This window comes from Ranitomeya imitator, unplaced genomic scaffold (assembly GCF_032444005.1).
Source record: "Ranitomeya imitator isolate aRanImi1 unplaced genomic scaffold, aRanImi1.pri SCAFFOLD_321, whole genome shotgun sequence".
Lineage (NCBI taxonomy): Eukaryota > Metazoa > Chordata > Amphibia > Anura > Dendrobatidae > Ranitomeya > Ranitomeya imitator.
Genome location: NW_027194723.1, coordinates 62297 through 88089, shown reverse-complemented (window position 1 = coordinate 88089; position 25793 = coordinate 62297). Strand labels below are relative to the sequence as shown.

General features: G+C 45.6%; 1 protein-coding gene across 1 annotated transcript in view; it reads right to left on the bottom strand.

The window, feature by feature from the left end:
- The window catches only part of LOC138656307 (ankyrin repeat and MYND domain-containing protein 1-like), a 97638-nt gene that overhangs the window by 31086 nt on the left and 40759 nt on the right, over positions 1–25793 (bottom strand). Inside the window, exons 5-12 of the mRNA XM_069743672.1 lie at positions 17881–18097; positions 13510–13674; positions 10273–10457; positions 8757–8928; positions 4101–4241; positions 2122–2277; positions 1887–1994; positions 1606–1737 (exon numbers count right to left, since the gene is read on the bottom strand). Of these exons, the coding sequence (XP_069599773.1) occupies positions 1606–1737; positions 1887–1994; positions 2122–2277; positions 4101–4241; positions 8757–8928; positions 10273–10457; positions 13510–13674; positions 17881–18097 (1276 nt within the window). The remainder of the gene's footprint in view (positions 1–1605; positions 1738–1886; positions 1995–2121; positions 2278–4100; positions 4242–8756; positions 8929–10272; positions 10458–13509; positions 13675–17880; positions 18098–25793) is intronic.

The following is a 25793-nucleotide window of genomic DNA, read 5'->3' as shown; positions in this document are numbered from 1 at the left end:
GTGAGTACTGTCTGCACGGAACGTTCAGGTAAGTCAGCGCTGTCAATCACCAGTGATGGAGGTAAACCAGAGGTTGGAAGGTTGAACTGAGTCTGTCGGCCACACCAAGGGTGCACTGAGCACCCACATTAGCATATCTGATTACACTTCAGATTCTGCAGAGTGGAGGCAGCGATTAGACCTCAAAAGGTGAGACCTTCATAGGGACTATATCCCGTAAGAGGCCATGTGCTTGTTTGTACTCTGTTTGGGCTTAAAGATGACTTTAAGAGAGTAACCGTTGTTTTAATTTTTATTTCATAAATCAATACTATACCTGAAGATACAATACTTTGTAATACATATATTATCAAAGAATTCTGATTTCTATCTTTCTCCTCCGTAACTGATCTTCCATTCTCAAAATTCTTAACTCAGTTACAACTCATAAGATTTTATGTATGGGGGAGGGGAAGGAAAGGCGGAGCCAGAGACAGAGCTCCTCCTCCCACCTACGTAAAATCTTATCATTAGTAATGAAATCCCCTATCTCAGTAATGTAGTAATCTGTCTTCATTCAATACAGATTTTGCCTGTGAAGGGAAATTTTTGGAAGGAATGATCAGCGCAGGAAGAGAAAGAAGCTGATTTCTCTGATCCGATATATTGCAAAGTTTCTTATTTTTAAGTGTACTATTGATTAATAAAATTAAAATGACGGTTTGCAAATACTTAGTGTATCTTCCTTGTGGAGGTAGCACCAAGGTGATAATGGTGGATAAACTGTACGTATTAGCAAACTACCAAATTCTCTCTAAGGGATGAGACAAATTGCTTGAGGTAGAAAAAAAAACACAATCACGGTGTTAGAGGGTCCAATTTTTAAGGAATAAGCAGAGCTGATGACTCCAAGAAAAGGAAGGTCAGGGCCCTATAAAAGGGTAGTACACGGCCTCCACACAGGAGACAAGCCATGGATGACATCATGAGCAATCTCTATCGCCCCTAGGATCTTATGCCAATTTAGGCAACCAATCAGAAGCAAGGGGCAAAACCAGTACAAGAACATGTGGTGGTTTGCCTAAAAGGGTTCTAGTTGGCAGCCATGCACAGCTGTGCTCCAGCTACCACTGCCCAACAAAGGAAAGAATCAAAATGGCAGCAGGTAATGATAAAACAAATAAACTAGCCAAAGTAAGAAATAAAGTACATCCATTAATGAGGCTGTCATTATGAGACCTGTTCAGTAATATTGGTCCCTCTTCCCTCTTCTAAGACTATTGGAACAACCCCTTATCAATCACTACGTTCCCCCTTATAAAATAATATCAGCTATACTCACCTCCGGTGCTGGTGCGGTTCCAGCGGTGTCGGCACTGGCTCTCTCGGGGCTCCCTGCGGCCAATCAGCGGCTGCTTCACTGTCCCCTCCATCAGAGAAGTCAGAGCTGTGGTTGCCTCATCCAAACAAGGGGCTGTCCAAGTAGTAGACAGACCCTTTAACAGACATTGGAGAGTATAAAGAGTAAAACTAAAGATCAGAAAGATGAGAGGGTCCAGAACAGAGAGAGTGCACTGCTTTGGAGTCTCACTTTAAGACGTCCCCGAGATGGATATTTAGTCTTACCAAACCTATTCTTGCCGCTAAAGTTCTTTTCTTCTCATAATCAATGTTGACAGCGGCACATAGAGCACTGCCTACTCCTCTGCTGAGGGCCAGGTTAGGGTCTGCTCCATTAGCTAGCAGTTCTTTCACAGCCTGGAAAATAGGAAATAAATTATGTATTGATTATGTTTTTTTGGTATACAGAAAACAGGAAAACCAGCATAACAAAAACAACAGGCCACAGGCATCAAATAAACCATAATAATCAGAAGAAGTAAAGAAACATTTTGTAGAACTCTCACCAAGTCATTTCCACTGGCAATGGCCAAAGAGAGAGGAGAGTGACCACTCCATAGGGGGTTGATCTTGGCTTTGTGGGCAAGAAGCAAGGAAATTGTGTCTCTGGCATACTGTAAAAGCAAAAAGGCACATTACCTCTGTTGTTCAGCCTAGAAAAGGGGCAGGTGTTGCCAAACTCCAAACGAGACATCCCCATTAATGGTACCAAACATTGTATGAGGTTTGCCAGAAGCTTACCTTGTAGTTGTCCTCACGTTCACATGCCACATGCAGGGGTGTACGTCCACCCTCCTCTGAAACGCAGGGACTCTTGTCAAAGTAGCTATACAGAGGTAGGCCTGACTCAAGGCCGCCTTTCATAGAAAACCCAAGCAAAGCACCGCTCATCTCCCCCTGCAGGAAAAGTTTACAAACGTTAAAGGCCAAAGCCAATCATTGTGTTGACAGCAGGACAATCACTTTATCTGGGCGACCACCGTTGGATTACATGGCAACTGATTTATAAGAGTAAAGGAAGTTTTTGTATCTAGCTAAGAGAGGTGGAATGTTTGTCTTCTCGAATTGATGCCTCCATTGATGGAGATACAGAAGCTTCACTGCAGTTCTTCAGGACCTTTCACATAGTACTCAATTCCCACTATGTTCACAGAAGATATTAAGCCAAGGTAAATCGCTGGGGTATGCTATCACTTTATGATGGGTGGAGGTTCTACCTTTGATCCTGAAAATTATGGGGCTGCAGCATTAATTCACCGCATTGGCTCTTTAAAGCGTTTTCCACTTGAACAGCAGCCCCAGCCGCTCAGCAATACAGGGAATTTGCCTTGTTGTTTCATGAAAGAAATGAACCTGACTGATGTTTCCCTGCACAGCCGAGCAGCCAGGAGCTGTGTGTGGTAATAGGGGCCAGGGTGCTGTGGCGGTCTCCAAATTCCCAGAATTAGTGGCAGTCTCAGAGGCTGGAACCTCACCAGTCATAAAGTGATTGCACACCCTACCACAATGTCACCACCGCGTCATGAGATATAATGAATCCTTTAAGGACCAAGCAATCTTTCATTTTGCGTTTTTCTCTGTCCAAAACCATACTTTTATAATTTTTCTGTTGACATAACTGTGTAAGAACTTGTTTCCTGCGGATGGGGAGTGGATTGACACAATTCTCTTTATCACATTTTGTAAAATCAGATAAAATGGTGGACAATTTTGGAATGGTGTACACCCTAAAGCCGTCTACATATTAATCAACAAAATCTATTCATAGAAACTTGGAAAAAGTCTCAAGTCAATTCATAGAGAAATATAAGGTAACTGTGGCCGAAAACTCCACCGCCTCTTCCAGACTTTTCAATTTTTGTCTTGTAGCATTTGTTGACAATTTTTACACCAAATTCTTCAAAATGGCGACTGAATGTGGTTCATGAATTTATCACAAATTCAAATACTCTTTATTTTCGCCCTTAACCTTTTTTTTTGTTCCATGAAAATGTTGCAAAACTTGTGCAAATACTCCAGATGCATATAAAAAAAACTTCAGGGGGAAATGCACAAAGATATTTACTTTTGAAAAAGTCGCAATTGATGAAAATGTCTGGAAACCCCGTGCCCCACCTAAGATGACAAGCATCGAAAAAGGCACAAATTAGAAGAATAAGGCGCATATGAAAAACACCAAAAACTAGACGAAAAAAGATGCAAATGCAATAATGAATGGGCCCCAAACACTTAAGATATGTTTTATTCTCAAGAAACAAGAAAGGAACTTTTGTCTAAATAATGAAGCAAATGTTGCAAGAAGATACAACCCAAGGCGTAATAATAGTCTACAGTATTTTGTAGAATTAGCAGCGCCGTATACCCAGAGGGTGGAGAGACAGGTGACAGATTGACAAGCTCCAGAAAGGTCTTAATCTATAGTGATTAGTACTGAGAAGAAATGACACCAAAAAGAAGCATCAAGTCTTCCTGGGGCTCCAACCTGTGGACAATGCTGTCATCTGGGAGCTTTATCTGCTGCCGAACACTGGGTTTATCTGACACTAATCTGGGTTCATTGATGGAGACCAACCGTGGCCACCACAGATTTCCTAAGAATGAACACAAGAAATCTCCAAGGCACGAGCTTCATCTTTATGTGACAGACGCATCTTGCCATATTTATCTCCTTCACACTAATGAGATGTCCCTGTGAGGATAGACAGTGCTCCTAACCCTACCCTGTCATGATCATACACGAAGTCCTCATCCTCGGCGCTGGCATTCGGGTCTGCGGCAGCATGCAGCAAAATCTCTGTGATCCGGATACCTTCAACCACTGGCAAAGCTGCTGCTATGTGTAGAGGGGTGAGGGAGCCATGCTGTGGAATAAATGTACAGTCACATCATTCCTACCAGAGGAGAACACACCCAAGACATGTCCTCAGCTAAATTACATCTGCAGTAAAACTCATCAGGCAACGAGGAGCCGCACCATTATTGATGGAGCACCGGGACAGGAGAAGCAAAGCATGTGATCTAATAAATGAATTCATCACCGTCAGACTTATCTATCTGGGACGAGTTATGTCCAGTGACTAATGAACGGCAGAACTCATTGATCACAATATGGAGAGCAGGCAGCAAAGTCTATACAGTGTATGGAAAGCAGAGATGACAATCTGTCCTTACCAGTAATTATGCTGAACAGCCCAATAATTCCCATCGCACGGCTTCATATTTTCTAACCGTGGGATTCAGCAGCCGGCTATATTACATTGGGGACAGGAACTCATACGTTACACGGTAAGAACTAATCACCATGTTGGGCCTTTGGACAAGGCAGTTTTACAAAGGTCAATAAATGAGCAAAGAAATGAACGGCAGAATATAGACGGGAGAGAGAAACAGAGCAAAATGGAAAAGTAGGGCTCTGAATAAAGGAAATAACGGGGGGACTAATACTGAACAAAGGAGAGGACAGAGGAGTCTGGAGGAGGAGAACAAAGGATAGAGGAGTCTGGAGGAGGAGAACAAAGGACAGAGGAGTCTGGAGGAGGAGAACAAAGGACAGAGGAGTCTGGAGGAGGAGAACAAAGGACAGAGGAGTCTGGAGGAGGAGAACAAAGGATAGAGGAGTCTGGAGGAGGAGAACAAAGGACAGAGGAGTCTGGAGGAGGAGAACAAAGGACAGAGGAGTCTGGAGGAGGAGAACAAAGAAGAGGACAGAGGAGTCTGGAGGAGGAGAACAAAGAAGAGGACAGAGGAGTCTGGAGGAGGAGAACAAAGAAGAGGACAGAGGAGTCTGGAGGAGGAGAACAAAGGAGAGGACAGAGGAGTCTGGAGGAGGAGAACAAAGGAGAGGACTGAGGAGTCTGGAGGAGGAGAACAAAGAAGAGGACAGAGGAGTCTGGAGGAGGAGAACAAAGGAGAGGACAGAGGAGTCTGGAGGAGGAGAACAAAGGAGAGGACAGAGGAGTCTGGAGGAGGAGAACAAAGGAAAGGACAGAGGAGTCTGGAGGAGGAGAACAAAGGAAAGGACAGAGGAGTCTGGAGGAGAACAAAGAAGAGGACAGAGGAGTCTGGAGGAGAACAAAGAAAAGAACAGAGGAGTCTTGAGGAGGAGAATAAAGAAAAGGACAGAGGAGTCTGCAGGAGGAGAACAAAGGAAAGAACAGAGGAGTCTGGAGGAGGAGAACAAAGGAAAGGACAGAGGAGTCTGGAGGAGGAGAACAAAGAAAAGAACAGAGGAGTCTGGAGGAGGAGAACAAAGAAAAGAACAGAGGAGTCTTGAGGAGGAGAATAAAGAAAAGGACAGAAGAGTCTGGAGGAGGAGAACAAAGGAAAGGACAGAGGAGTCTGGAGGAGGAGAACAAAGAAAAGGACAGAGGAGTCTTGAGGAGGAGAACAAAGAAAAGAACAGAGGAGTCTTGAGGAGGAGAATAAAGAAAAGGACAGAGGAGTCTGCAGGAGGAGAACAAAGGAAAGGACAGAGGAGTCTGGAGGAGGAGAACAAAGGAAAGGACAGAGGAGTCTGGAGGAGGAGAACAAAGGAAAGGACAGAGGAGTCTGGAGGAGGAGAACAAAGGAGAGGACAGAGGAGTCTGGAGGAGAACAAAGAAAAGGACAGAGGAGTCTGGAGGAGGAGAACAAAGAAAAGGACAGAGGAGTCTGGAGGAGGAGAACAAAGGAGAGGACAGAGGAGTCTGGAGGAGGAGAACAAAGGAAAGGACAGAGGAGTCTGGAGGAGGAGAACAAAGGACAGAGGAGTCTGGAGGAGGAGAACAAAGGACAGAGGAGTCTGGAGGAGGAGAACAAAGGAGAGGACAGATGAGTCTGGAGGAGGAGAACAAAGGAGAGGACAGAGGAGTCTGGAGGAGGAGAACAAAGGAGAGGACAGAGGAGTCTGGAGGAGGAGAACAAAGGAAAGGACAGAGGAGTCTGGAGGAGGAGAACAAAGGAAAGGACAGAGGAGTCTGAAGGAGGAGAACAAAGGAGAGGACAGAGGAGTCTGGAGGAGGAGAACAAAGGAGAGGACAGAGGAGTCTGGAGGAGGAGAACAAAGGAGAGGACAGAGGAGTCTGGAGGAGGAGAACAAAGAAAAGGACAGAGGAGTCTGGAGGAGGAGAACAAAGGAAAGGACAAAGGAGTCTGGAGGAGGAGAACAAAAGAAAGGACAGAGGAGTCTTGAGGAGGAGAACAAAGGAGAGGACAGAGGAGGCTGGAGGAGGAGAACAAAGGAGAGGACAGAGGAGGCTGGAGGAGGAGAATAAAGGAAAGGACAGAGGAGTCTGGAGGAGGAGAACAAAGAAGAGGACAGAGGAGTCTGGAGGAGGAGAACAAAGAAAAGGACAGAGGAGTCTGGAGGAGGAGAACAAAGGAAAGGACAGAGGAGTCTGGAGGAGAAGAACAAATGAGAGGACAGAGGAGTCTGGAGGAGAAGAATAAAGGAAAGGACAGAGGAGTCTGGAGGAGGAGAACAAAGAAGAGGACAGAGGAGGAGAACAAAGCAAAGGACAGAGGAGTATGGAGGAGGAGAACAAAGAAAAGGACAAAGGAGTCTGGAGGTGGAGAACAAAGGAGAGGACAGAGTTGTCTGGAGGAGGAGAATAAAGGAAAGGACAGAGGAGTCTGGAACATGATTACAGAAGTCTCTAAAGGTGGAGAACAGAAGAGTCTGAAGAAGGAGGACAGAAGAGGACGGCAGAGTGTGGAGGAAAAGGACGGCGGAGTCTGGAGGAAAAGGACGGCGGATTCTGGAGGAAGAGGACGGCAGAGTCGGGAGAAAGAGGATGGCAGAGTCTGGAGAAAGAGGATGGCAGAGTCTGGAGAAAGAGGTTGGCAGAGTCTGGAGAAAGAGGTTGGCAGAGTCTGGAGAAAGAGGACGGCAGAGTCTGGAGAAAGAGGATGGCAGAGTCTGGAGGAAGAGGACGGCAGAGTCTGGAGGAAGAGGACAGCAGAGTTGGAGGAAAAGGATGGCTGAGTCTGGAGGAAGAGGATGGCTGAGTATGACAGAGGACTTTGGAGATTGGGGACAGAGGACTCTGGAGGAGGGGGACAGAGGACTCTGGAGGAGGGGGACAGAGGACTCTGGAGGAGGGGGACAGAGGACTCTGGAGGAGGGGGACAGAGGACTCTGGAGGAGGGGGACAGAGGACTCTGGAGGAGGGGGACAGAGGACTCTGGAGGAGGGGGACAGAGGACTCTGGAGGAGGAGGACAGAGGACTCTGGAGGAGGAGGACAGAGGACTCTAGAGGAGGAGGACAGAGGACTCTAGAGGACTGGGACAAAGGACTCTGAAGGAGGGGACAGAGAACTCTGGAGGAGAGGGACAGATAAATCTGAAAGAGAGAGACAGAGGACTCTGGAGGAGGGGACAGAGAACTCTGGAGGAGGAGGACAGAGGACTCTGGAGGAGGAGGACAGAGGACTCTGGAGGAGGACAGAGGACTCTGGAGGAGGAGGACAGAGAACTCTGGAGGAGAGGGACAGATAAATCTGAAAGAGAGAGACAGAGGACTCTGGAGGAGGGGACAGAGAACTCTGGAGGAGGAGGACAGAGGACTCTGGAGGAGGAGGACAGAGGACTCTGGAGGAGGACAGAGGACTCTGGAGGAGGAGGACAGAGAACTCTGGAGGAGAGGGACAGAGAACTCTGAAAGAGGGAGACAGAGGACTCGGGAGGAGGGGGACATAGGACTCTGGAGGAGAGGGACAGAGGAGTCTGGGAGAAGGAGATATAGAGGAGTTCGCTATTGTGTATGGTGAAGTCGGGGGACATAGTTGTCGGCTGAACATGCGTTTGGCCATTAGTTATCTATGTGTATGGTTATTGTAAGGCAATGGCAGGTCAGTTCTGACAAGCTGCCCCATTATCAGATATGATCAAATCAAAATAAAAAAGATTCCATACACTTTCCAATTACAAATCTTTTGCAAATCCTGTAGTAAAGACATACCGTAATCAGTCTCTGAAAAAAAAAAATCGAGTGAGTACAGAAGGTCTTGCGATCCTCCTAGTCTATGATTACAATTGGGCGCAACATGGAGGCCGTGGAGCTCACATGCCATATTACTGGCATCATGGTGCCCATCGCCTACTCAGTGATACAGGACTTGACCACTGAAACCACTGAGTGACTGCAGCGGTCACACGCTGGTCGTGATGGGCATTACCGCCGGATCACAGGGGAAAAGACGAGATGAGCGTTGTTACATTGTTATTGGAATCACAACTGATGTGGATTTTAGATTCTCGTCTAACGAGCAGCAAGGCTGAACACTAATAAATCCCCCCATACAGGGCACACGGGTGGCTGCAGTACTATTAATGGGGCAGAGGTTACATGGAGACCCCGGAGCTTACAGCTATGGAGAATCAGCGTGATGGCGTTACCTGTGTCTTCACGCGGACATCAGTCCTGGCTCCACATTCGAGCAGGAGCCGCACAGCACTGACATCCGCAGCTTTAACAGCAAAGAAAAGTGCCAACATAGGAATGCTGCATATATTGGGGTCCGCGCCTCGCAGGAGAAGCAGGTTCATGGTCGATCTTAGATTTTTATTCCTAGGACAATAAATATTAAGTAGTCATCGCCCGTATGTAAGTGCCCTATAGATTGTGTAGGCGAAGGATAGGAAATGTCAGCAGGTAGGAACGGGTAGATAAATAGTTGACCAGGTTGGGAAAAATAGTTTTTTTTCCCCAAAAACTGCACCACACGTGTCCACTAGTTGTTTTTGGCAATGCAGCTTGGCTCCTTTGAAGTGGCTGCAATACCACATACAACCTGTGAACAAACGTCCTCCTTAAACAAGGATATAGTGGTTATTAGGGTTACCTGGGACATTTAAGTCATCATATATGGGTATTGTCGGACAGTACTTGTAAATACAGACAATTTAACTATTTACTGTTTATTAAAATGTTCAGCCGTTCTTCAGATATTAACACTTTTCTTTTGTATACAGCTCGTTGCCTTAGAAACCGACCACCGCTGCTAGAACTCAGAGCGTGCTCAGTGCTCACCAGCTCTTTTACAATTCACTTTTTAAATAGCGTTTTGAAACTCGCCAGTATCCCTGTACATCGGACACTGTTACCTCCTAATCCAACCAGCTACTGCGCAGTGCTCGCAGGACACACAGCAGAGGTGGTCGGTGTCCTAGGCAATCCGCTATGAATGATAGGAAAGAAAGTTGGTAATATCTCACAAATGGCTGCAAATTTTAATAAGTAGTAAATTGCAAAAGTGCTTGTTATTACAACTACTACCATCTGACAACATCCATACAGGAAGCTGAGAATAACCCCTTAATGTTCTATCTTTTCATCAATAATCAATAGGGTTCTGAACCTTGGGACCCTCACCAATAAGCAGACCTTCAGACACATGGCTGTGACTTGTAGTGCAGCTCAGCCAATCACAGCCAGCACCAGGTACGAGTACATCTATATGTATGGAGCTGCACATACAATGCAGGAGCTGCAGGGATTTTTGCCGACAATTCATTCTGCTTATAGTTAGATGGCGGGGAATGTTTAAGGGGATAAATCTCCCACCGATCATCCACTGATGGATGTTAAGAAGTGCACATCAGAAATTTGGATACCCTCCTTAAAGGGATTGTATCAGTAGGATAAACCCTCCTAAGGCATCTATATGGGCATGCAGGTCATAGGAAGCTGAAATAAATAATACCGTAATATCTGCGATCCAATGTCTTATGCCAGAGAAATCCACATTTTTCTTATATGTAAGTGAGCTGTTAAGATCTATGGGTTGGAAGTAGATCTCCCAGAGAATCTGCCTCCAGAGGAGGCGTTACCAGTGTGAGACATGTAATGGCTGCTTATAAAATATGAACCACACCATTAATGATAGTACAGACTTGGCACTGCCTCCCATACCTATGATGATCAGGGGCGGAATCCGCTTCCTCACTTTCTACACTTGCTCCAGTTTTGGAACTCACAGATGTGTGGTGGGATTCGTCAGATAACGGAGATATTTCACCATTCTTCTCCGGATCCATTTCATTCCCAGCACAGTTCTCGTTTTTAGAGCTGTCCAATGCAAAGTCACTATGTTCTTCCTATATTAGTCAAAAGATGTTAGAATAAGATTAGGAGAAAATGTAGACAGCCGCCATACTGTTACCCGCCATACTGTTACCCGCCATACTGTTACCCGCCATACTGTTAACCGCCATACTGCTACCCGCCATACTGTTACCCGCCATACTGCTACCCGCCATACTGTTACCCGCCATACTGTTACCCGCCATACTGTTACCCGCCATACTGTTACCCGCCATACTATTACCGGCCATACTGTAACCAACCATACTGTTACCCACCATACTGTTACCAATCATACTGTTACCCACCATACTGTTACCCACCATACTGTTACCCACCATACTGTTACCCACCATACTGTTACCTGCCATACTGTTACCGGCCATACTGTTACCCACCATACTGTTACCCATCATACTGTTACCCACCATACTGTTACCCACCATACTGTTACCCGCCATACTGTTACCCGCCATACTGTTACCCGCCATACTGTTACCCGCCATACTGTTACCCGCCATACTGTTACCCACCATACTATTACCCGCCATACTGTTACCCACCATACTATTACCCGCCATACTGTTACCGGCCATACTGTAACCCACCATACTGTTACCCGCCATACTGTTACCCGCCATACTGTTACCCACCATACTGTTACCCGCCATACTGTTACCTGCCATACTGTTACCCGCCATACTGTTACCCGCCATACTGTTACCCGCCATACTGTTACCGGCCATAATGTTACCCGCCATACTGTTACCCACCATACTGTTACCCGCCATACTGTTACCCGCCATACTGTTACCCGCCATACTGTTACCCACCATACTGTTACCGGCCATACTGTTACCCGCCATACTGTTACCCACCATACTGTTACCTGCCATACTGTTACCCGCCATACTGTTACCCACCATACTGTTACCCGCCATACTGTTACCCACCATACTGTTACCCGCCATACTGTTACCTGCCATAATGTTACCCACCATACTGTTACCGGCCATACTGTTACCCACCATACTGTTACCCACCATACTGTTACCCGCCATACCGTTACCCGCCATACTGTTACCCATCATACTGTTACCGGCCATACTGTTACTCACCATAATGTTACCGGCCATACTGTTACCCACCATACTGTTACCCACCATACTGTTACCCACCATGCTATTACCCGCCATACTGTTACCCACCATACTATTACCCACCATACTGTTACCCACCATACTATTACCCGCCATACTATTACCCACCATACTGTTACCGGCCATACTGTTACCGGCCATACTGTTACCCACCATACTGTTACCCACCATACTGTTACCCGCCATACTGTTACCGGCCATACTGTTACCCACCATACTGTTACCCGCCATACTGTTACCCACCATACTATTACCCGCCATACTGTTACCCGCCATACTGTTACCCATCATACTGTTACCCGCCATACTGTTACCCGCCATACTGTTACCCGCCATACTGTTACCCGCCATACTAATACTGTAGTGGGTCAGATTTATCAGTACTGATAACTTAAACTGGACAGCCTGAAAGTTCTCCTAATTTATCATAGTGCTTTATGCTCTTTGCCCTTTGCTGCAAAAGGCGCAGAAAGTATCTAAAACACTTCATAAATATGGTGAAAATCATGAAAAAGTATTTTTTTCAAGCACCAATTGTTTAGCTTAGTAAATCTCCCCTTTATTAATATTTACAGCATTGTATAGAAATGTATAGGGCCCTCTGGGTGCTGCACGGACCATTGGACAAGGTGCGGCAACTATTGGGCAGGGACCTGGATGACTCTATGTGCTCACCATATTATTAGGCTAGGTGCAGACAGCCGTGTATTCTCTCATCTGAGAGAATCGGCCCGATTATGAAATCACACTCTGATCAGAGTGTGATCAGATCATAGTGTTATCAATTCTCTCGGATGAGAAGATGGAGAAAAAAATGTCTTCCCCTTCTCCATTCTGCCAGTGCGTGGAAATCAGACTGCACTCAGATGTCATCCCAGTGCAGTCTCATGGTTTCCACGCACTCACGGACTTCCATGGCTGAGTGCGGTCTGAATATTGGATCAAACTCAGGCATAGAGTGATGTTTTGTCAGATGGCACCTTGACTGAAAATTTAGCCATGTACGCGAGTCCTTAATCTGTGTCCCCTGTGCCACTATGTGGTTAAGGCACCACTCCAGCAATTTTTATCCAGCTCTGGAGTGGTGCTTTAAATGTAAGCCCGCTGCCCTGGTCATATACTCAACCTCTGGCAGCTTCACCGCTTTTCGGCATCATCTTGTGACAGTAGCTTATGACTGGCCGGAAGTCAGACGTTACGTCACAAGCTCTCAATACAAGTCTATGAGAGGCAGAACGAGGCCAGAACAAGGCTCAAGGAGACTTTTATTGAATAGTGACCTCCGCGCCGCTCCATGAAACACTGGAGCGTGCCGACACGTCACTTTTCGCTGAAGACTGACGGAAGCGACGCTGGAGAAGGATGAAGGCAGCAGCTGAGTATGAGACAGGGGGCAGGGGAATCACATTTAAAGCGCCACTCCGGTGGTGCAATAAAAAAAAAACGCTGGAGTGGTGCTTTAATACATTATTCTTATATCATTTATAATTTATCTTTGAAAACACCACTGCTCCCTATCAACACAAATAAACTATAAACATAAGCCTCTATTCACCAGTGAAGCCTCACCCAGACATCCATTTTTCACTTTTGTGTGTTTTCACGGAGAGAACACATGGAACAAACTCTGATGAAACTCGGATCCAAAACACTGATCAAAAGATCGTCCTGTTTTTTTCAAGGCAGAAAATCACAGCTATAATAAATGAATTATTGTAGTAAATTATAATTAAAATAAAAATATGTAATATTTCAAGCATATTATCAGAACTATGCACAGGTCAGACGTTCTTCTGCCCTCCATGTACGGTCCATTGACTTGATGAATACCCGCGGTGGCGCTGACAGCACTGATCGCTCGGGATTACACCGCTTCTTACACGAGGGTGTGGGAAATAATCCTCACCTTGTACGAGGGGAGATTTCGCTCAGCCACGTTAGGCCAGAATGACTTTGTGCTGTAGAAGAGCATCAGGCACAAGGACAAAGCTGGGAGCCCCTCGTCATTCCTCCTGCTAACATCCGCTCCATTGTCGAGAAGAAGGTTAATGACGTTATTACTGCCATTTACCTGAAAGAGGACTGGTTAGCAAACTAGATGGCAAATCACGAGCTGCACATCATTTATAGCATAAACATCGCTTGTCTGCTTCTATAACAAAGAGGGGAAAATGGTATAAAAGAAAAATTAGGAAGTTATAAAAAAAAAAATTGTCTTATGTCGCTATTTCCTGAGAGCTGCAATTTTTCTCTGGATGGAAATTTGAGGGATTGTTTTTTGTACCAAGATCCTCTCTCATATGTTGGAAATTTGCCCTCCTGAAGTTTAGTGTCCTTGTAACCCCTCTACTACACATCTTATTAAAGGATACATGAAAACTTATTATTTTGTGATCACTATTCCCCAAGTGACCCCCAACCCTTATATTTGATATGCGGTCTGGCCTGTTGGTTAATATTAGGTCTAGCAGTGCCCTCCTTCTTGTTGGGTCCTGAACCAGTTGTGAAAGGTAATTGTCTCTCATAGTTGTCACAAACCGATTACCTTTGCTGGAACTGCAGGTTTCTGTTCCCCAATCTATTTCAGGGTAGTTGAAGTCCCCCATAATAATGACTTCCCCTTGAGTCGCAGCTTCATCTATTTGCTTTACGAGGATATTCTCCATTGCTTCCATTATTTTTGGAGACTTATAACAAGCCCCTATCAGTAATTTATTATTTTTCCCCCTCCCCTTATCTCCACCAACAGGGACTCTACATTTTCATTAAATTCACCTATATTATCACGCCGGATGGGTTTTAAGGATGATTTTACATATAGAGACACACCCCTCCCCCTCGCTTATCCATTTGGTCATTTCTGAACAGAATATAACCCTGTAAGTTAACAGCCCAGTCATGGCTCTCATCCAGCCATGTTTCAGATATGCCCACCATGTCATAATTATGCTCCAACAACATTAACCCCTTAATGACCGCCAAAACGTCTTTTAACTGACCTGAGATATAAGAGAATAGCCTCCCCATACAGGTGACAATCCAGCAGCTGCCGGCTGTCCACTATAGCTGACAACTTGCTGTATCAGCCACGATCAGTGTTTGCACCGTCCATATCTGTTTAACCCCTTAGATGCTGCTGTCAATAGTGACTACATCATTATAAATGGTTAACAGAGTGTTGTGGCTTCCTATTTATCACAATTGGTGCCCTTAGATCATGATTTTGTGGTCCTGATGTTTGCGATGGCAATTCACGGCCAAATAGAGGCCTTACAGTCTGACGGCTGTTGTAACCTGTTTAGAAGTTACCGACATTTAGGTGGTAAAAATACACATTTTCATTCCTGTCATGCCACTTTGCTTTAATTCCTGTAAAGCACCTGAAGGGTTAATAAACTACCTGACCACAGTTTTCAATATGTCTGGGGGTGCTGTTTTTAAAATGGTATCACGTTTGAGGGTTTTCCAATATACAAGACCCCTAAAGTCACTTCAAACATGAATAAGACCCTAAAAAATAAATGTTTTAAATTTCCTTTAAAAAATGAAAAATTGCTGCTACATTTTTAAACCTCCTAAAATGCTAACAAAATAAAAGAACATTTTACAAATGGTGCTGATGTAAAGCAGACATGAGGGAAATGTTATTTATTAATGGTTTGCTGTGGTATGACTATCTGGATTAAAGGGATAATCATTCAAAGTTTGAAAATTGCAAATTATTTAACACTTTTCTCTCAAATTTTTGATATTTTTTATAAACACAAAACATATTGACCTAAATTTACCATTATCATAAAGTATAATGTGTCACGAAAAAACAAACTCAAAATCACTGGGATTTGTTGATGTGTTGCTGAGTTATTACCACAGAAAGTGACACTGGTCAGATTTCAAAAATTTGGCTCTGTCACTAAGGGGTTAATTCTAATTCCTCCATTTTGTTGGCAAGGCTTCTGGCATTAGTATACATACATTTTATGTATCGCTCTGCACCTCTATTTTTTCTCAAATTATTAATTGATCTAACCCCAGTATTGAGTAGAAGCCCCCTTTTCAGCTAGTACAGCCATAAGTCTTCTCGGGAATGATGCAACAAGTTTTTCACACCAGGATTTGGGGATCCTCTGCCATTCTTCCTTGCAGATCCTCTCCAGTTCCGTCAGGTTGGATGGTGAACGTTGGTGGACGGCCATTTTCAGGTCTCTCCAGAGATGCTCAATTGGGCTTAGGTCAGGGCTCTGGCTGGGCCAGTCAAGAATGGTCACAGAGTTGTTCTGAAGCCACTCCTTTGTTATTTTAGCTGTGTGCTTAAGGTCATTGTCTTGTTGGAAGGTGAACCTTCGGCCATGTCTGAGGTCCAGAGCACCCTGGAAGAGGTTTTCGTCCAGGATATCTCTGTACTTGGCTGCATTCATGTTTCCTTCAATGGCAACAAGTCGTCCTGTCCCTGCAGCTGAAAAACACCCCCATAGCATAATGCTGCCATGTTTCACTGTTGGGACTGTATTGGGCAGGTGATGAGCAGTTCCTGGTTTTCTCCACACATACCGCTTAGAATTATCACCATAAAGGTCTATCTTCGTCTCATCAGACCAGAGAATCTTATTTTTCATAGTCTGGGAGTCCTTCATGTGTTTTTTAGCAAACTCTATGCGGGCTTTCATATGTCTTGCACTGAGAGCCTTCCATTGGGTCACTCTGCTATAAAGGCCCAACTGGTGGAGGGCTGCAGTGATAGTTGACTTTGTGGAACTTTCTCCCATCTCCTTACTGCATCTCTGGAGCTCAGCCTCAGTGATCTTGGGGTTCTTCTTTACCTCTCTCACCAAGGCTCTTCTCCCACGATTGCTCAGTTTGGCTGGACGGCCAGCTATTGGAAGACTTCTGGTGGTCCCAATCTTCTTCCATTTAAGGATTATGGAGGTCACTGTGCTCTTAGGAACCTTGAGTACTGCAGAAATTCTTTTGTAACCTTGGCCAGATCTGTGCCTTGCCACAATACTGTCTCTGAGCTGCTTGGCCAGTTCCTTTGACCTCATGATTCTCATTTGGTCTGACATGCACTGTGAGCTGTGAGGTCTTATATAGATAGGTGTGCGCCTTTCCAAATCAAGTCCTATCAGTTTTATTAAACACAGCTGGACTCCAATGAAGAAGTAGAACCATCTCAAGGAGCATCACAAGGAAATGAACAGCATGTGACTTAAATATGAGTGTCTAAGCAAAGGGTGGGAATACTTATGACCACGTGATATTTGAGTTTTTCTTTTTTTATTAAATTTGCAAACATTTCTACATTTCTGTTTTTTTCCAGTCAAGATGGAGTGCAGAGTGTACATTAATGTGAAAAAAATGAACTTTTTTAATTTACCAAATGGCTGCAATTAAACAAAGAGTGAAAAATTTAAAGGGGTCTGAATACTTTCCGTACCCACTGTATACTGCTATACAATAGTATTGCAGTATATACTTGAAATCACTGCCTCGTATGAATGTCAGCCACAAACTTGTCTTTACAGGAGCACAATCATGGCTGGCATGGGGATCTTCATCAGTCCCCTAGGCTGCCATAGCAGCCCACATTCATGCTTTGAGGGGGGCTATTGGGCACATGGAGTGGTGTGCACTCCTCCTGTTAACTCACTTTCAATGGCGCTGTCAGAGACTTATAACCTCATTTAAGGAGTCAACAGCAGTGGGCAGACCTCGGCTCTGCATGCTGATATTAGAAGCAGAAGATGGCTGAACAATACATCCAGCATCTGCCGGGAATGATGCAGGCTCAGCTCCATATGCTGACGTTAGAGGCAGATGATTGCAAAACAGCACATCCTGCGTCTGCTGGGAATGATGCAGGTTATTTAGTTTAGTGTTCTATTGCTGTTTTGCACCCTCAGGATTCCTCTATATTATATACAGTATAGCAGTGCGCCCAAGTGCTCTTGTCTTGTTGCTGGGAATGATGCAGACTCAGCTCCTGAGCCAGTTCAAAGAAAGAGATCTGATATTGAATGTACCTATCGCTAAAGGAGCCATTTATTCGTTTAAAGCAATGACCTCCTTTAAGTCAAACCCTAGGGATTTCCTACTAGATATCTATACCCAAAATATAATGTACATACACAGAAATATGGCATAACTTTACGGCTAAAAAGAGAAAATTTCACAAAAAACTACTGACTAAACCTCAAAAACAAATGAAACATCCACATTAATAGTAAATGTGAACTCACCCTTTAAAAGTAGATAACATAAATGGTATATGACAACTCACTGCGGCAGCGTGTAGAGCGGTCTGCCCACTGTCATCAGACACATCCACATGGGCTAAACCATGTCTTAGGATTGTAGAGATGGTCTCCAAATCTCCCAGCCCAGCCATCTCTATCAGCCGCTCAGCAGAGCGCTCACGGGGACCTCTTGGACCAAAGTTTGCCCGATCGTTCCTCATAATTGAACACATATTCCAGTCAAAATGTTCCGGTCTGTTTCTGATGGAATGAGAATGTGACTTATAAGTTGTGAATGATTTTTCATTTCCATGTAGTCAGACTACATTTTTGAATAAATCAATTAATATTTAACATTTTATCAGAAAAGACTCAGTATGAGACCAGATGTTACGTAAATTTACTAAGGCCTCTTTCACACTTCCGTCTTTCAGCTCCCGTCACAATCCATCGATTTTTGAGAATGCAGGATCCTGCATTTTCTCATAGACTTGTATTAGCGACGGATTGTGATGGATGGCCATCCGTTTCATCCGTCGTGCACTGGATTCTGCGTAAAAAAAACGGTCCGTCGGGCAGAGAAAACGTTCAGAGGAACGTTTTTTCTGCACGTCGACTTCTCGCGAGACTTAGCAATATACTGTATTACTAGGAACACTAGCTGCCGGGAGCATCGGTAACACTGCGCGGGATGCCGGTAGGTGAGAATATTGCGATTTATTTTATTTTTTTAAATTATTTTTCACATTCTATCTTGTTACTATTGATGCTGCATAGGCAGCATCAATAGTAAAAAGAGAAAGAGAGCGAGCGAGAGAGAATTTCCCTGATGGGAAATTCTTCCACGCATGCTCTCTTTGAAAAGACAGGACCTGTCGCTGGATTCCTGCTTTTCACAGATAGCGACGTATCCTGCGTCCATAGGCTTCCATTTCCTCATGTCGGAAAATCGGTCAGCAACGCATCCTGCGCTGCCCGTCACTGGCTACAATAGTAGCCTATGGACGCAGGATACGTCGCTGCCTGTGAAAAGCAGGAATCCAGCGACGGGTCCCGTCTTTTCAAAGAGAGCATGCGTGGAAGAATTTCCCGTCAGGGAAATTCTCTCTCGCTCGCTCTCTTTCTCTTTTTACTATTGATGCTGCCTATGCAGCATCAATAGTAACAAGATAGAATGTAAAAAATAATTTTAAAAAATTTAAAAAATCGCAATATTCTCACCTACCGGCATCCCGCGCAGCGTTACCGATGCTCCCGGCAGCTAGTGTTCCTAGTAATACATTGCGAAATCTCACGAGATGTCGCAAAAACCACTGCAAAGACGCATACACAACAGGTGCACATAGCCTCGACGGGTACATCAGAAAGCCGGGCCCAGTTCACCCGTCACACACGTTTTGACACTATTTTGTTAACGTCCGTCGCTAGGTCTCGGCAACGCAGCAGGATAATAATGTGACAAAAGGGACATGTTAAACCAAGGTGTGTCCATTAACTAGCATCACAGGTGTCTGCAATCTTGGAATCAGTGAGTGGGCCTGTGTATAGGGCTACAGATACTCACTTTGCTGTTTGGTGACATGGTGTGTATCACTCTCAACATGGACCAGAGGAAGCAAAGGAAAGAGTTGTCTCAGGAGATTAGAAAGAAAATTATAGACCAACATGTTAAACGTAAAAGTTCTAAGACCATCTCCAAGCAGCTTGATGCTCCTGTGACTACAGTTGAACATATTCAGAAATTTAAGATCCATGGGACTGTAGCCAACCTTCCTAGATGTGGCCGCAGGAGAAAAAGTGATGACTGATAATACGAATGGTAACACAAGAGCCCAGAAAAACATATAAACAGATTAAAGGGAACCTGTCACCCCGAAAATCGAAGGTGAGCTAAGCCCACCAGCATCAGGGGCTTATCTACAGCATTCTGTAATGCTGTAGATAAGCCCCCGATGTAACCTGAAAGATGAGAAAAAGAGGTTAGATTATACTCACCTGGGCGGGCGGTCCGATCCGGTGGGCGTCGCGGTCCGGTCCGGGGCCTCCCATCTTCATAGGATGACGTCCTCTTCTGGTCTTCACGCCGCGGCTCCGGCGCAGGCGTACTTTGTTTGCCCTGTTGAGGGCAGAGCAAAGTACTGCAGAGCGCAGGCGCCGGGAAAGGTCAGAGAGACCCAGCACCTGCGCACTGCAGTACTTTACTCTGCCCTCAACAGGGCAGACAAAGTACGCCTGCGCTGGAGCCGCAGTGTAAAGACAAGAAGAGGACGTCATCTGATGAAGATGGGAGGCGCCGGACCGGACCGCGACACCCATCGGACCGGACCGGGACCACCCCTGGGTGAGTGTAATCTAACCTCTTTTAGGATACATCAGAATGCTGTAGATAAGCCCCTGATGCTGGTGGGCTTAGCTAACCCTCGATTTTGGGGGTGACAGGTTCCCTTTAAACATGAACTTCAAGCTCAAGTAACATCAGTGTCAGATTGCACCATCCGTCATTGTCTGAGCCAAAGTGGACTTCATGGGAGACGAGCAAGGAGGACACCATTGTTGAAAAAAAAAATCATAAAAAAGCCAGACTGGAATTTGCCAAACTACGTGTTGACAAGCCACAAAGCTTCAGAGAAAATGTCCTATGGACAGATGAGACAAAAAATGTAACTTTTTGACAAGGCACATCAGCTCTATGTTCCCAAATGGAAAAATTAAGCATATCAAGAAAAGAACACTATCCCTACTGTGAATCATGGAGGAGGCTGTTATGTTCTGGGGCTGCATTGCTGCATCTGGCACAGGGTGTCTATAATCTGTGCAGGTACAATGAAATTTCAAGACTATCAAGGGATTCTATTGAGAAATGTGCTGCCCGGTGTCAGAAAGCTTGGTCTCAGTCGCAGGTCATGGGTCTTGCAACCGGATAATGACCCAAAACACACAGCTGAAAACACCCAAGAGTGGCTAAGAGAAAAACATTGGACTATTGTCTCAAAAGGTTGTACAACAAAATATTAAGTTAAGGGTACCATCATTTCTGTCCAGGCCTATTTCATGAGTTTTATTTTATTTATTTTTTTAAATCTGTGGAAGCATGGTTGAAAATCAACACATTCTGAAGCAGTTCAAAAGGAGTCTCCTGTAAGACCCCCAGGACCAAGTTAAGGGAGGCACTACATGTGCAACCCCTTGTATGAAAGTATTCACTTGCAGATTTGTCGCAATCCTGTGCTGGAATAAGGCCGATATCTGGCCGTTGAGGGAACTGAGAGCCAGGCCTGAGTCCAGACCGGACTGAAGGAAGTCTAAAATGGTGAAAATAGAAAACATGAGTGGGGAACATTCCTGATTTCTGCACCATGCGAAAAAAGTTTTCCAGGTACGGTGGTAGATGCGTACCGACACAGGTTTGCGAACACTAATCATTATGGAAACAACCTGTTGTGAAAAACAAGCCTGGGTCAGAACCCAGGATTCAATGGCTAAGCCGTTAAACACAGGGCCGCTGAGTTCTGGTGGCAAATCGGACCCTGGGAGAGCAGATCTGGACGATGCGGCAATCGCCAGGGAATGTCAGCGACGAGGTGCACCAACTCTGCGAACCACGCTAGGCGTGGCCAGTCTGGAGTGACTAGGATCACCAGAAACCTCTCCGCTTTGATCTTCCTAATGACTTTAGGAAGTAGCAGCAGCGGGGGAAAAATGTACGGAAGGCGAAACTGGCACCACAGAAGAACCAGAGCATGCACTCCGATGGCTCTTGGATCTCGAGACTGAGCTATGAACTAGGGAACTTTGGTATTCAGTCTGGACGCCATTAGATCGACATCCGTGGTCCCCCAGCGAAGACAGATCTGTTGGAAAACTTCCGGATGAATTTCCCACTCCCCTGAGGCGAGACCCTGACAGCTGAGGAAGTCTGCCGCCCAGTTTCCCACACCTGGGATGTGTACTGCCGAGATCAATGAGTGATTTATCGGAGAATGTGAACTACCTCGGCCATGGCTGCCCGGCTGCGTGTTGATTGATGATTGATATACGCCACAACCGTGGCATTGTCCGATTGAATTCGGATGGGGTGACCCGCCAGAAGACAGTGGAATTGCTAGCCGTATCGCTCAGATCTCTAGAACATTGATTGGGAGTCTGGATTCCCGAGTTGACCAGCCTCTATGAGCAGTGTGGAGATGAAAAACTGCTCCCCAGCCCAGAAGACTGGCATCGGTAGTCACCACTAACCATTGAACCGTGAGAAAGGATCTTCCCTGGTTGAGGGAGGAGCTCAGAGTCCACCATCTGAGAGCCTGTCTGAGCCGCAGAGACAAGCGGCACCGGCGGGCGAGAGAGAATGGGTTCCTGTCCCAAGCAGCCAGAAGAGAATGCTGTAGGGGACGGAGATGCAGTTGAGCGAAGGAGACTGCTTCCATTGCTGCCACCATTTTTCCCAGAACCCTCATAGCAAATCGGATGGAATGAGGGGATGAATGACAAAGTGCGTAGGCTCCCTCTTGAAGGGCTAAGGCCTTGTCCCGAGGGAGATTCACCAACCCTCGGGAGGTGTCCAAGATCATCCCCAAAAAGGATATCTGATGGGCGAGAACTGGGGAAGACATGCTTAAGTTTATCAACCAGCCCAGCCGAGAAAGTGTATTACAAGTGATAATAACGGACTCTGCGCGGTCCCTTGACTAGAAGGTCGCCCAGATAGGGCAAAACAACCACGCCCCAAGAGTGCAAGATGGACATGACGGCCACCATAACCTTTGTGAATACTCTGGGAGTGGTAGTGAGGCCAAAGCCATGAACTGAAAATGCTGTTCGCGAATGGCGAAGCACAGTAATTGTTGGTGAGGGGGAAAAAAATCGGAATGTGGAGGTAAGCACCCCGAATGTCAATGGATGCCAGAAACTCCCCTTTTTCCATTGAGGTAATGACCGAACTAGGAGAGATTCCATGCGAAAATGGTGGACCTTGACAAACTTGTTTAGAAGTTTGAGGTCCAGGATGGGTCTTACTTTTCCATCATTTTTTGGGACCACAAACAGGTTCGAGTAGAACTCTTTGAACCTTTCATTTTCTGGGACTGGCACAATGACTCCATCTTGACGCAGTGAATCTATGGCTCGAGAGAAAGCCCTTGCTCTCGCTTTGGATTTTGGAAAATGGGAAAGGAAGAACCGGGTTGCAGGACGAGAGGAAAAATTGATTTTGTATCTGGAGGATACCAGGTCTATGACCCATTTGTCGTGGATGACGGAAAGCCAGACCTGACGAAACAGAAGTAGGTGTCCGCCTACCTTGCTGGTGCCAACCGAATAAAGCCAGGAGTCATTGGGTGGAAAATCTCTGGGACTTAGATCCCTTAGATCTAGACTGTCTTGGACGACCCTTCCACTGGTGGTTGGGTCTATAGGAAACATGTGACCCTTTGTTCCTGAGTGGGGAACGCCCTGATTCAGAAGAAGTGCGCCAGCCTGGATTGGAACGAAAGGACCAGAAGCGGATTAGTTGCTGATGCTTAAAGGGATGCCTAAGCCTCTGCTGTGGAAGGAATTTGCTCTTCCCTCCTGTACAATCCGAAATAAGCTGATGCAACGTCTCACCGAATAAATGGCCGCTCTGGTAAGGGAGAGATGTCAGAGACTTTTTGGAGGCAGAGTCCACTTTCCATTCTCTGAGCCATAATGTGCTTCTGATTGTAATGGCATTTGCTGCTGACAGCACCGCGCAACTGTCACATCCAAAGAGGAATGAACCACATAGTCTCCCACTCGAGAGAATTGATTAGCCAGCTCCACTGCCTCCAGGGGAAGGTTACTGTCCTGAATCGAAGTAGTTAAGGTCTCTGTCCAGGAGACCATTGCTTTAGCTACACATGAGGTGGCGAGGGAAGGGTAGAGCGCTGAACCTGAGGCCTCAAAGACAGAATGAGCCAGATTTTCTATCTGATGGTCCATGGGATTTTTAATTGATGACCCATCCAGCAGGGATAGAAGGGTTTGGAAGCCAATCCGGATATTGGTGGGTCTACTACAGGACATTCGGCCCAATCTTTCCTCAGATCAGCTGAATAAAGGATACCGCACTTTAAGGGGCTTCTGCCCAGTGAATCGCATATCCGGATGCTCCCTGTGCTGATCAACTATAGTCTGAAACTCCAGGTGAATGGCAAATGTTCTATGAGGGCGTTTAGTCCTTTTGAAGGACACTGCGTGATCCGGAGAAGAACCGAAGTCCTCGTCAAACTTCAGAGTTTGGTTGACGGCCTCAATAAGTGAATCCACCATTTTCTGGAAATCTGGAGAGTCCAGATCCAAAGAAACATCTGAATCATACTTAGAATCATGTTTGCTACACTGTTGTGAATTCTGTTGTCAAGCTCCCTCCTGTGGTCATGCATGGTACTTCGGCTGGTTCTGCCCATGGGCTTCCTCTGGTGGTTGTGAGTGGGGCTGCGGCTTCTGGGTTTCCTTCCACAGGTGACAAGGTTGATTCATTGGCTGGCTGCTCTATTTAACTCCACTTAGATCATTGCTCCATGCCACCTGTCAATGTTCTAGTATTGGTCTAGTTCGCTCCTGGATCGTTCTGGTGACCTGTTTTCTCCAGCTGAAGCTAAGTTCCTGCTTGTTTTTCTCTTGTTTGCTATTTTTCTGTCCAGCTTGCTATTTTGATTTTTGTCTTGCTTGCTGGAAGCTCTGGGAGGCAGAGGGGGCGCCTCCGCACCGTGAGTCGGTGTGGAGGGTCTTTTTGCGCCCTTTGCGTGGTTTTTTTTGTAGTTTTTGTGCTGACCGCAAAGTTACCTTTCCTATCCTCTGTCTGTTCAGTAAGTCGGGCCTCTCTTTGCTAAATCTATTTCATCTCTGTGTTTGTGATTTTCATCTTAACTCACAGTCATTATATGTGGGGGGCTGCCTTTTCCTTTGAGGAATTTCTCTGAGGAAAGGTAGGCTTTATATTTCTATCTTTAGGGCTAGCTAGTTCTTAGGCTGTGACGAGTTGCATAGGGAGCGTTAGGAGCAATCCACGGCTATTTCTAGTGTGTGTGATAGGATTAGGGATTGCGGTCAGCAGAGTTCCCACGTCCCAGAGCTTGTCCTGTATTATTGTAACTATCAGGTCTTTCCGTGTGCTCTTAACCACCAGGTCCATTATTGTCCTAACCACCAGGTCATAACAGTACAGGTGGCCCAAAGTATTAATGCATTTCAATAGAGGGATAAGAGAAGTTCTGAGACCATTTTTTTTTCTTTGCAGTGTGTTTTGTCTCTGTTTTCCCCTTTACCTCTGGGTGGTTCAGGATACAGGTGTAGATATGGACATTCAAGGTCTGTCCTCTTGTATGGATAATCTCACTGCAAGGGTACAAGACATTCAAGATTTTGTGGTTCAGAATCCGATGTCAGAGCCTAGGATTCCAATTCCTGATTTGTTTTTTGGGGATAGATCTAAGTTTCTGAATTTCAAAAATAATTGTAAATTGTTTCTTACTTTGAAACCTCGCTCCTCAGGTGACCCTGTTCAACAAGTGAAAATCATTATTTCTTTGTTACGTGGCGACCCTCAAGACTGGGCATTTTCCCTTGCGCCAGGAGATCCGGCATTGCGTGATGTTGATGCGTTTTTTCTGGCGCTTGGATTGCTTTATGATGAACCAAATTCAGTGGATCAGGCAGAGAAAATCTTGCTGGCTCTGTGTCAGGGTCAGGATGAGGTAGAGATATATTGTCAGAAGTTTAGGAAGTGGTCTGTACTCACTCAGTGGAATGAATGTGCCCTGGCAGCAATTTTCAGAAAGGGTCTCTCTGAAGCCCTTAAGGATGTCATGGTGGGATTTCCCATGCCTGCTGGTCTGAATGAGTCTATGTCTTTGGCCATTCAGATCGATCGACGCTTGCGTGAGCGTAAAGCTGTGCACCATTTGGAGGTATTATCTGAGCATAGACCTGAGTCTATGCA